The sequence below is a fragment of the Ambystoma mexicanum genome, chromosome 3q (assembly GCF_040938575.1).
Source record: "Ambystoma mexicanum isolate Mex_15411 chromosome 3q, UKY_AmexF1_1, whole genome shotgun sequence".
In the NCBI taxonomy this organism is placed as follows: Eukaryota; Metazoa; Chordata; class Amphibia; order Caudata; family Ambystomatidae; genus Ambystoma; species Ambystoma mexicanum.
In genome coordinates this window covers 595871115-595883715 of record NC_090926.1, presented here as the reverse complement: position 1 = coordinate 595883715, position 12601 = coordinate 595871115, and the positions used below count along the sequence as shown (strand labels likewise).

Sequence of the window (12601 nt, the reverse complement as noted above, 5' to 3'; positions counted from 1 at the left end):
CAGAAGTGGTAAAAGAAAACATAGATAGGGCACAGTTTAGGCCTCCCCAAAGATACAGAGTTGAAGACTATCCTTCTCCTCCACAGAAAGAGAAGAAACATGGCTTGGCACCCCGGGAGGTGGGGGGGGGGGCAGAAGCCCACCAGAAGGGAAGAGAAGGAAGGAGAAAGAAAGTAAACTGCAACTTTGAGAGTGGACAGTGGCAAAAACTGAAAACCAGACTCACAGGATAATACCAGTGACTAAAGATCCAAGGGAGTGGTTAGTGGCACACTTGGACTCTGGCACACAAGTCTCCATATTCAGAGAAAGACACAAGAAGCTATTGAAAAACATTCCTACTCATAAAAAATAGAGGTTATTATTCCCACAGGAGAAGTGGTTGAGGACAATCATGTTTATATAGTTATAATTCACATTCAAGGGGAATTTCCAAAGGAGATAGAGGTGCTACTTTTGTCAAATTTGATATAAAAAAAGATGGCCTTTTTCCAGAACATAATTGGCCCAGGCTATATGCTAGGGAAAACGTAGGGAGGAAGAAGTAATTAAAACAGCTTTTTCAGATGAAGGTAGGGAAAATGTAGTGAGCTCCAATGCAGCCTCGTGGGCTGCTTTAGGTGCAGCACAGTTATACAAGAATCATGCAGGACATGACATAGATTGCCCTCCCCATACAATGCCTGTGTTTGCAACACCAAAGCCTCAGAGACAATATCCAATCAAAGCACAGGCTACACCACATTTTCAAGAAATTGTGGAGCAGTTATTAGACCAAGGGGTTCTAATACAAAAGGCAAGTCCCTACAAAACAGCATTACGTCCAATCTCCAAATCAGATGATTCATATTGATTGGTAATAGACCTTAGAATCTTAAATGCTAACACTGGCACAGAGGCTGTACAGAACATGTATAGTTCAGGCCAACTGAGTAACACACAGAGATACAAATATTAGACTGTATTGGATCTGGGTAATGGATTCCTTGCACAACCTTTGGATTCATAAATCTATAAACAGCTATAACCTTTAGGGGAAAACAGTTTTGCTTCACTAGCCTCCTACCGGGGTACAACAATAGTCCCCCTACATCCAGAGCCTTCCCTCCACCCCCAGGGGAGGATCCAAACCCCCCCACCCCCAGTGGGGGCTGATGTAGGGAAAAGCACATACCTGTCACTGAACATCAGTAGTGAGAACAGGCAATCAACCCCCTGCAGTGGGTGGCTGCTACTCATTCATCGGCACAGGAGGGTTTACCAATGTCACATATATTGTTATTGATAGTCCACTGCTCAGACCATCCAGTAACCCTTCATATATGTGTTAAAAGACAGGTACCATGTAGAAAATATCACTACACAATGCATTTAGATAGATGCCGCATTCTTCAGGTTCATGTTCAAGTACTTCTCACTCAGAAATGAACTCTAAATGAATGTTTCTTACACTTTTGCGTAAAAAGTAAATATTTTAATTATGTGAAATAGGTAACAAAGAAGCATTGCTATTGTTATTGTCATTATACACAACACACTTAAAATGCAACAAGTCATGAATGAAAAAGTTGAAATCATTGTCATTGCCTCTACCCAAAATCAAGACTAAGGCCCTCATTCCGAGTTGGGCGGTAAGGGATACCGGGCACCGGTAAGGAGACCGGTGCTGGTAATCCCTTACCGCCCAATTCCGAGGTCCCTTAGCGGGAACCGCAAAGGACGTGTGGTCGGACCACACATTCTTTACGGGTCCCGCTAAGGGACCAGGAAGCTAATTACGGGCCTGCTGTATGCAGGCCCGTAATTAGCACCTTCCCCATTCCCATTGAGCCCTATAGGGGCTCAAAGGGGAATGGGGAATGGTCGGGTGAATGGGGACTTACCGGGTCCGCACAGGTCGGAATGTCCCGGTAAGTCCTCATTCACCCAGACCGGACACGAACCTGGGTTTGGAGGCAGCCATGGCGCAAATAGCGCCATGGCTACCTCCAAACTTGGAATGAGAGCCTAAGACGGATCAACCATCTCCAAGAAACCATAGACACCTAATATACCAACCACCTGCCTCACCAGGCCAAGCTAGGCAAATTCACAAATCATGCTCATGCTAGGCAATCTAACATCTGCCTCACCAATTCATGCTAGGCAACCTCATAGAAGCTTCTGCCTCAATATCTCAATACCTTTCTCAATATGAAGGTCAGGCTCTCTGAACTATAGGTATGTGACTCACCCAATTACAACCAGAAGAAAGGATGCATTTAGTATTGGCTTGCTTTGTTATTCCATTGGCCCTCTCTATGACACCAGTAGCTTCTGGGCAACATGGGTTAGAAAAATGCAGAGCACAGCCCAAGCTTGACAGGCCCTCTCTTAAGGCTTTGCCTGAAAAGGCAGGCCTATTGTCAGCTTGGAGCAATGTCAGTTTTGTCATGGCAAATAAGGACAGCAAACGCTTTATGACCTCCTTACAATCAGCTTTCTTCTGAAGAATCAGCCAAGTCAACCTTATGCACGAGTAGTGTTCGGTATCACCCTGTCTACAGGGTCTTCTTTTGACCTAGGTGTAGTGACTATCACAGTATTCTTCTTTACAGCACAGTTATAAGTAGTGGGGAAACCTTGAGGGTTAGCACTGTTAGCATCTAGACATGCTTTTAGGTTCTCATCTATGTATATGGCTGAGCGTGTTAATTCTGCTACCACCTTTTGTACAGCCCGCTGTCTTGCAGACTGATCAGCATACATACTCCAAATATTGTTTTTTAAATCAATGTGACCTAGAAACAATGAAGTACAGTACATTAGGTTATTTCAATAGTCCAGGCTGAGTGCCAACGGCCTTGAGCCTGGTACACTATGATTCTCTTCTATAAAAATTGTCGTTCATTGCTCTTCTGACCTTTTCCAGGAGTAGCGCTATGTTCTAATAAATAGTAAACAAGAGATAACAAGGCATTTTGAAGGGTGTGCAAGTCTCCATCCTAGCTGTAGTTTCAGTTCGCTGACGCTTTGTTTGGAAAAACCTTAGCAGTTGCAGGCGTATGGGAGCAGGCTACTATCTGGGCATGCAACTTCAGCGGTTGAATAATCTACCATCACACTAAACTGCACTTGAAGCAGCCTCAACTGCCCCAATAATTATCCAAAAGGCCAACTGTGTCCCCATTAAGAGCTATTCAAGCTAGAATAGAGAGTAAGGGAGCGAGAGGCTGCCTTTCTAGGGCAAGGTAGAGTTAACTGATTTGTGCTCTAGTATTTGCAATGTTCACACAATTTGGTATGACTTCTGGGATGAACGTCAGAGAATTGAATTTGCATAGTTTTGAAGCTGGTTTCAAAAGCTACAAAGAGATGTTTTGGCCATGTGGACTTCTTTTCGTTGCCTGGCTATGTTCTTGTAGCATGTGAGCTCCTCATTTAGGGGATAGATCTATCTAGAGCCTGACAAATGATGATGCAGTATATGTGGTTTATAGAGTCTTGTCCAAAGCATGACCATGTGCAGTGTAACACATACATTTATGGTGATAGTTCTGATTATGTTATTTCTTAAGGATGGGTTGGCAACTTGTTCAAAGGGATGCACACATCAATTGAGTATGGCCAACTCAGCAGGCTAATGAGATTGGTGTTAGCAGAGGAACAAACAAAACAATAGTTTGGAGAAATAGTTCCTAAGCTCCCATACCTAGGATGTCCCTCTCTGGCAAAGATTCCCACGGTCTTCTGCAGGTTTTAACCTTCCCTCTGGTTGTGGGGATTCAATGGTAGAGTCTGAAGGAACTCTACATGGTATACTAGGGAAATATATAGAACACATGATGCAGAAGTTATTATGTACAATGCCAGGGTGAAGGAATAACAAAAACAAGTGCAAGATTTCATACTAGAGGGGGTTAATTTTCCAGTCTAAAGTCCAGTTTTCTATTCTAAATCACAGGCACTTGGGTTGCCTCATCTTGTGGCCTTCTTCATTTCACTCATGGGGCCTCATTACAACCCTGGCACTAAGGGATTACTGGTACCTGTAAGGGTACCGGTACCGGTAATCCCTTAGTGCCTGATTACGAGGTCCCTTTGCGGGTTCCCACCTTAGCGGCTGGTTTTACCAGCTGTTAAGGAATGGACCCACAAAGGGACCTTGGTGCAAATTACGGTACCGCAATTTGCGGTACCGTAATTACCGCCTTCCCCATTCCCATTATGCCCTATGGGGCAAAAATGGGAATGGGGAAGGGCCATGGTGAAATGGGGAAGTACCACCCGCCAACCTTGGAATGGGGTGGTACTTCCCCATTTCACCATGGCGGACTCGTTACAATACCGGCAGCAACCATGGTGCTAATAGCGCCATGGTTTAGCGCCGGTGTTGTAATGAGGGGAATAGTCTCAGGGTATTTAAAGCATCCTAAAAATAAATTCATTCTTGGTCTTCGCTGCTTCTCCTTCAATTGCTGATGGCTCTCGTGGGCCTTAATGTCATAGAATCCCTGAATACCTATCTGCCAGAACGCATGAATCCCCCTGGCCGTAAGGGAGGAACTGTCAAGCCGTTCTCTCCCTGCAAGGGTGCTTTCCAGATGGCAGTATTTTCCCCCCGGAGCCAAGGGTCGCCCTCACGGCCTGGATTCCGCTACAGGCTCCTGTATTCTCCAGTTAAAGCCCACTACAGATTTTTGGATTCTTCCCTATAGTTGTGATCCCACCACATGCTCTTTAGTTCTCCTTCTCATGTTCTGGGTTCTTCTTCCTGCATTCTGGGTCCCCCAGGGTCTAGGTTTGTATGTGTTCTCCAGCAGGCTGACAAACACCTTCCTAGTTCTGGTAGCTCTTAGTTTCTAACAGGGTCGTGGCTATACCCCTAAGCAGGCTGACACACTACATCTTAGTTCTAGGGTTATTTGGTCTCCACCAGGATCTTGGCTGTAGCGCCAAGTGCACTCTGTGTAATGCACCTCACTTGCAAGCTCACAAACTGAGATGTATTGCTCATAAACTCTTTCTCGCACCTCCTATGACTCTTTTTCCAATTTTCTGCTCTGCATTCAAACACACCAAAACTTTAGGTTCTGTCGTAACTCCCTCAATGCCTGCCTCCTTCTGCCTCTTTTTATATTGTTTAATTGACTTAAAGGTCTCCATAAAGTGCATGATCAACCAGCCCTTTTCCTTCAAGGGCTTAAGATGGCCGCCCCTTATCTCTGAATCAAGTGTAATCAATATGGTGGTCAGGTGGATCTGTGGGTTAGGTCCCTGGGTCGGTTGAGTCCCCAGCCTTCCATTGGGTTAGGACCTCACTGATCCATTGGATTCTATCCTTGAATACACTATCTTGCGTTTGGTGCCGACATTGCTTTCACACTCCCTGCTGCCCAGAAGCCACCACATCTAGCTACTTTTCTGTCCACGATTGCTCCCCTGCAACCTGCAAATGGAAAACCAGATGAGAAATCCTTGCAGTCTGGAGGTGGTCTTGTGAGCTGTGTTCAACAGTGCTGTAAACTACTTGTTACCTCAATAGTACATGTGGTGTAATTACCTTCAATTTCTTAATTAACAGGTGGCCACTCCCAGAGCATACACCCGTTCTTTAAATAGGTCAGAAATATTTCAGCATGTGTCATGGAGTGTCTTATGAATGATTTGGAGTCATGGGCTTCATTACGAATTTGGCGGTAGCCGTGCCCTTATTAAGGGCACGGCTACCGCCAAACTCGCTACCGGCCCCGGCACTCCATGAATGGGTGATTACCGGCCCATCACGAGTTGAATGGGCCGGTAATTGCCCAATCGCGGGTTTCGGTATGGCCAGCCCCCCGATCCCCATTCTGCCACATAGGGTAGAATGGGGGTCAGGAGCATGGTGCACCGGCACCGTTTATAACAGTGCCCGTGCAATCACGAGTTCTGCTCGCGGGTGCTGGTCTGCACGCCTGGTCAGACCACACGTGCAGTCCGGCACCGGCAAGCAGAACTTGTATTGTTGCGGAGAGGTAACAACGGCGCCGGTAGCACTACCGGCGCCGTTATTGCCTTTACACAACACTCATAATGAGGTCCATAATCATACTTTCTCCCATATTTCCTGACAGGAATCCCTCCCATAAATGAAATATGGATTTCTGGTTTAGCAGCTTCCTCAAACATTCAGGGACATGCAACATGACCTTGTGGAATAGTTTTGTAGGATATTATTAAATGATATCATTTTATTAATTATTGATCAATATACAAACACTGTGGGCCTCATTACGACCCTGGCGCTAAGTGTTTAACGGCGCCGTAAAAGGCTGCGGCGCCGTTAAACACCTAGCGCCTAATTAGGAGGTCCCTTTGCGGGACCCGACCTTAACGGCTGGTTTTACCAGCCGTTAAAGTAGGGACCCGCAAAGGGACCTTGGTGCTAATTACGGTACCGCAATTTGCGGTACCGTAATTAGCGCCTTCCCCATTCCCATTGAGCCCTATGGGGCAAAAATGGGAATGGGGAAGGGCCAGGGCGGCATGGGGAATTACCGCCCCACCAACCTCGAAATGGGGTGGTAATTCCCCATTCCGCCACGGCGGACTCCGGCATGGACCATGGTGCCAATAGCACCATGGTTTAGCGCCGGAGTCCTAATGAGGCCCTGTATGTACTCTCCTATCCTGAGGAATCAAGATATTTTTTGATTTATGTTCTAAATGATTTTGTTGCAGAGATATGTCGAAATTACATTCTGTGTTTCTAATATATTTCAAAGTGACCATTTTAATATCGGCTGAAATTTGCACATGGACATCTTGTGCTAGCATAGTCATGTGAGCAGTTTCCAGAGGCCCTTTGTGAATCCAATGATTATAAGTAGGCTCTGACAGGTCCTTTAGTGCGAGTTTCCATTAGTACTGCAGATGGTTGGTGAACCCTTGAGTGCATTCTGTCCTCTGATGTTAAGAACATTAACTATGTGGCCTGTACCCCATGTCATTAGCTCAGACTGTAGCTAATGACATTTAGTTCAAGCTATTTTTTGTATGTTTGGTAAGCAAAACCACACTATGCTATTGTTGTTCTGGGCTCAATGCATTCATTTGAGTGCTGGATCAAAGGATCTAGTTTCCAGATGGCTGTGCTAATGCCTATTGGGCTCTAGGCCTCCCCCATCAGGAATGTGTTTTCATGTAGGTTGAATAGCTTATCAGAATGACTGGAGAAGTGGCACAACAAACATTGGACAAGCTAAAATAAGAACTACTGTCTGGTCATGCAGATTTAAACAGAAGTGTATTCCCTGTATAACTTCTAACAATCTAACCATTGATGTATGGACATTTGATACATTTAACAATCCTACATGTATGTATTTGATATATTTCACAATATTCTCTCTATAGCTGCATCATTGTTACACTTAACATTATTTCACATGCTCTGAATGAAATGCACTGCAAAATTAAAACAAATCCCTGTACAATGTGATGCTTCATTTGATTCAATTGCATGGCAACACTTTCCAGGTAAATGTAGAAAGTCTTATTTAGAAAAGGGGCTTTCTGCAATTCTTCCGAGCAATTTAAAGTTTCTCACAACCCAGTTGCATTTGCACAATATTTGCAGGAATTTGTGCTATTGTAGATTTATCTGGAGTATTGCTCTGCATTTCACAGGCTTGATATTTCTTGTTTGCATAGTTTGGTACAGTTTTAATGAGCACTTTCTGTTCATGGTTAAAGGAAAAACTACACCATTTATAAGCACAGCAAGGACTCTCTTTGGCACATGATGCTTTAGTTAAGTATCTGTGCACTGCATTCACACTCCATGTCTAGTGCCCACTTAGATGGGATCTGGGGACAAAGGGAATGGCTCAAAGCCATGCCCTGTGCTAGTTTCACACTCCATGTCTAGTGCCCACTTAGGTGGGATCTGGGGACAAAGGGAATGGCTCAAAGCCATGCCCTGTGCTAGGTGGCTATACATCATGATCTGTGCCCACTATGGGCTGGTTGGGTGGCCTGTTGGGGCAAACTAACACCTGACCAGTGCCACTGCCCATGGCAAGTGCCAATACAAGTTGCTTGGGAGTCGTGGGGCATGGTCAGTGCACACTGCACGCTGCTGGGGGGACTACTGCCCATGGTCAGTGGACACTTCAGGGTTGTGAGGAAGGATCAAAATAATGAACAAGACAAAAGTATGATTCAACACCTTTATTATTAAACCCAAAAGAATGTTTGTGAGAATGCTTGTAGGGACAAGGGTTTTTAACTCAACTCAAGAGGGAAAACAATTGTAAAAATGTCAGGATGGACACTCCAGGGGTGTTGTAGGGACTCAACTAAAGGACAGACTCTGCATTATGATTCCCTGTTTTTGGCACTATGTACCCAAGGAAAACTACCTTTTTCCAAAGCAGGTTAGATGACAACTAAGAAAAAATATGTTAAAACAAACCTAGCTAGGGAGGACCTATGACAGGTGTGTCCTGCTTCACTGCATACCTCTGTGGTGTTTCTAATGGGGGGTCAGCCCCCATGTGCCCTGTCTTTACTCATACCTCATTCTCCTTGCCCCAACCCTCCCTATGTTACCATTTACCTGCAGCCCTTTTATTGCATTCTAACAATGGTGAAATATCCTACAGCAAAATACGATGAAAGGGCTGTGGGGAAATGGAGGCATCCCAATCCACTGCTCTTTTCATTCAGAAGTTCCTGGTCTGACACACAGTCCTCGTGTTTTATTTCACATTCGCTTTTGGGATTAAAACACAGTCTCAGGATTATGGTGCCAAGCTTGTTTCTTGTTGTCTATGTCCCACTGGTATAGCACCTAGCACAATTCTTAACATGCCTACAAGCAAGTGTTCACCCTGCCCTCGCTTTAGAATATAACCTTGGCTCAAGCCTTCCCGCAAGGGTTTTCACCTCTCTGGCTTTAGGGCATTACTTTCGCATACTACTACCAGCAAGTATTTATTTTCTCTTTCTTAGGGTAATTTTCTTTGTCTATGCACTCTTCTCGACCACTCACTAGCCTAAAGTCACTCGCCTGGGCTAAAGTTTTAGCTTTCAACTGGCTCTTGGTGTTTCTTCCTGGTGTCTGGTTTCTGCTAATGTCTGAAATATAACCCTCAGCAGGCTTTCAGATTTCCTTTTGTGGCTCTGATTCTCCCCCTCTAATGCTCTCTCTGGGATGGTTCTCTCTCTGAGTTCTCGCATTCTGGTCTTCCTCGGTGTCCGAGATATAGCCCTCATCAGGCAGACAGATCGTCCTCTCATTCCCTTCACTCGGACAGGGTGCCCATCTCACATGCAGAGGTTATGGCGACCTGCCATATCTGCAGTCTCCCCAGCCCCAGTGCCGCTCCGAGTCTTCCTAGAGTTCCTTGTCCTGACTATGTTTTTTCAGCTCTCCAACTTGCATTTGAACACTTGCTCCCTTGGTGCCTTCCCCTCGATTGTCTAGGGTAAACAGGTGTTTCTCTGCAGTGAACTGATTGGGAAAGAGGCTTTTTAGTTCAGAATACAGGAGCAGGGCTTCAAAAAGGCTGGTGGACATTTTTGATGTTTTGACCTATGCTTTTGGTGTTTATTTGCTTAGCAGTGTGTTTCCTCTCTCAACCTAATGTGCTGTTTTCTTTGCACATGAAGGGGTTTATACCTGGGCAATTTCAGATGTATGCGACCTGCTACATACCTTTTTTTATTGAGCATTTCCAGTTGGTGTTTCCACTACATATATTAAGGTCATAACAGTATTTAGGATATGCAAGCCCTGCTGCTGAATGGGGAGGGGCAGATCTTCTGTGCTGTAAGTAATAGAGACGTTATGTACGATGGAAGTCTCGGTGTACTTTCCTTGTCGGATTAAGGCGCTGGATAGTTTTATTTGTTCAAATTCTAGAGCAGTTCCCTATTCTGAGTTTATCAGAATTAAAGACAAGTGACTTCTGATTATGCTTCAGTAACAATTTTAATGAAGTAATGCACATGTGTCAATGTCGGGCAACATCTGCCCATTGAAGTGAAAGCACAATCCAACCAGGTTTGTCATCATACTCAACTAATAATTCCTCGGGAACTTGGGGGCCTTGATTCCTTGACAAACCATGTGGCAGGCTGCAGGCCAAAACACAAACAACCACTAGTTTAATACTATTGCGCAGGGGACCGTGTCTCCCTTCCAACTCCCATTCTCCAAAAGTACTTTCCTTGTCCCCCATCTGGTGTTTGGTGTATCTTACCTCTGGTCTGTGGTGAGCAGGGATGGTGGTTTCATTGAAAGCAATTGAAGTATCTCTGCTGGATATTGAGACGGGGTGGGGGGGAGTGGGGCCTGCAGCCAGAGTGAGACTTGGGATATCCTGGTCATTACTCATAGGAACACACTAATCTAACACTCCTGCCCAAATTGTCACTAGGCTGGACAGTGCCCACTCCGACCAATAGGGCACATGATATTTTGGATAATTGCATGCCTTGCCTAAAAGAAGAAAGACACCAGAACATAGAGAAGAGTGCATGCTTGTAGGTGTACAGTAGTTCCCTAAACTTGGAGAAACAATAAATATACAACGATAATTCTATGCAACAGCAAAGAGAGATGGTAGCCACCCTGGAGCAATACCCTGATCTGTATTTCATTCTTGGCATCTTTAAAAGTTCCATGTAAAATTGTTTTGTTTTTCCCCTGAAGACTGCGTCCACGTGTACATACTTTTTCACATATATCGGGTATCCTAGGTGACCTAAAGGGCTCAAATGTCTGAATTAAAACATAATTAAAATGTGGTTGAGGGGAAAAAGATATGTCATAGATTTAGCCAGAAAAATCAAAATGGCTGACTCGCTGTCACTAAAGGTTCCGAGCCAGAGGGAAGGTTTGGGGCAAAAGGAATACGTTAGCTGCACCCTGAGGTTTCTAATACCATTAACATCAGCGCCACAATCACGTGCTTCAATTTGCATCGCCCGTTTTATATGCATCTTCATTGTTTTCTTTTTTTTTTTAGATGAGCGCCATCGCAGCCATCGCTCTGCTAATAATCCTTGTGGTGCTGCTGACCTGGAAGTGCTCAGATGCTCCGGAGGCGGTGGGCTTGCGACTGTTCTGCTGCTGCTGCCAGGCTCACGCCAAGGAGGGCTGCCTGGCCAGCATGGACATGGGTGGGTACGAGCTGGATGTGACGGAGGAAGTGGAGGTGGTGGTTCGAGATGTGGCTTGGCAGAAAACGCGGCTGGAGGTCAAACGTGATCCTACTTTACCCAATGATCAGAGACAGGTTCAGTGATTGGTGAAAGAGAGCACAAGCTATTGGAAAATGACAAACATCTGCAGTGCTGCTCGACAGATTGATAGCGTAATAAATCAGGTGAAAGAGTTTGAATTTGGAATTTGTATTTATTTACAAAGTGTGTGGGAGCAGTACCGCATAGGCCCCCTGATCTGATGACAGGCTCAGGCTGCGGGTGCCTATGTGGGACGACCAGTACCCCATAGACCCCGAGATCTGATGGCAGGCTCAGGCGGCGGCTGAATCTATGGGGCTCTAGTGGCAATATGCAGTCTGATAAGTGGGCGCATCCAAGGAGTAATTAAGGTGCAGAGATCTGCTGCCTTTGAGCAGGTTTTGATAGCAGGACAGAAGTAGAAAGTCAGAATGAAGGCAGTGAGGAGTAAGGGTTTAGGGGATACCAATGAATACCTGGAAAGGGTACCAGGTAATATTATCCCCACCAAAAATATCGCCGTATATATGGTAATCGGGAACGGCCATAGGCAATATTTTTAGTGGGGATAATATTAGGGTTTTTTGGGAGCGAGGGTTGCGGGTGTGCCCCCTGCTCCTTTTAAAATAACACAGGGGTTGTGGGGGTGTCCCTCACAGGTTCCATGCCTTAATATTGCTGCAAAAATATGGCGATTTATTTGTATGGCGCTATTTTTGCAGGGCTATTAACACATGGAACCCTGAAAAGGGGATATTACTCATACCCCCGCTAGGGTTTGAATTTCGACTATTGAATGACGGGGAGGTTAAATGTGGGTAGTTATATTTTGTTCCGCTGCATACGCTGATGCTGGGGAAGAATGAAATTGGCGCTAACTTGTGGTAGCCCCCCTTTTCCCACAACCATTTTTCTGCAATTCTAAAAAGGGACATTTCACCACATTTTATTGCATTATTTTTATGAGGGCTAAAGAGTGAGGGGATATTAAAATCGGGAGCAATGCCGGTGGGGATAAGTGCCGGTGGGCGAAGAATGTGTTGTTTGGAAGAAGCAAGATTGGGGAAAAGCAAGAAGGCAGAAAGAGGATGGCACAGGAGGATAAGGATGTTGGGCATTGCAACAATGGGGTAATTTTGTAACAAGAAAAACAGAAAACAGCGAGAGGGGCTGAGGATAAGAGGAAAGATAGGTAAGGGTTTATGCGGAGCAGGAAAAAGTTAAGGCAGAGCAAGGTGTAGTGTCTAATGTTATTCACCTGCGCTCCACTCCTGTGTGAATGTTATGTTAGAATGCAGTGTGCGTGAGGGATGGAATGTTGGAGAGTGTGACATGAGAGAATGAAGTGAGAGAGGCTCGTGGAATGACGGTTGAAGGTGGATGGCGG

At 45.2% G+C, this 12601-nt stretch overlaps 1 protein-coding gene across 1 annotated transcript in view; it reads left to right on the top strand.

Moving 5' to 3' along the window:
* The window catches only part of LOC138581893 (uncharacterized), a 109759-nt gene extending 98387 nt beyond the window's left edge, over positions 1-11372 (top strand). The window contains exon 2 of the mRNA XM_069652856.1: positions 10998-11372. Coding sequence (XP_069508957.1) covers positions 10998-11276 — 279 coding nt within the window. The 3' untranslated portion in view covers positions 11277-11372. The remainder of the gene's footprint in view (positions 1-10997) is intronic.
* The last annotated feature ends 1229 nt before the right edge of the window (positions 11373-12601 follow it).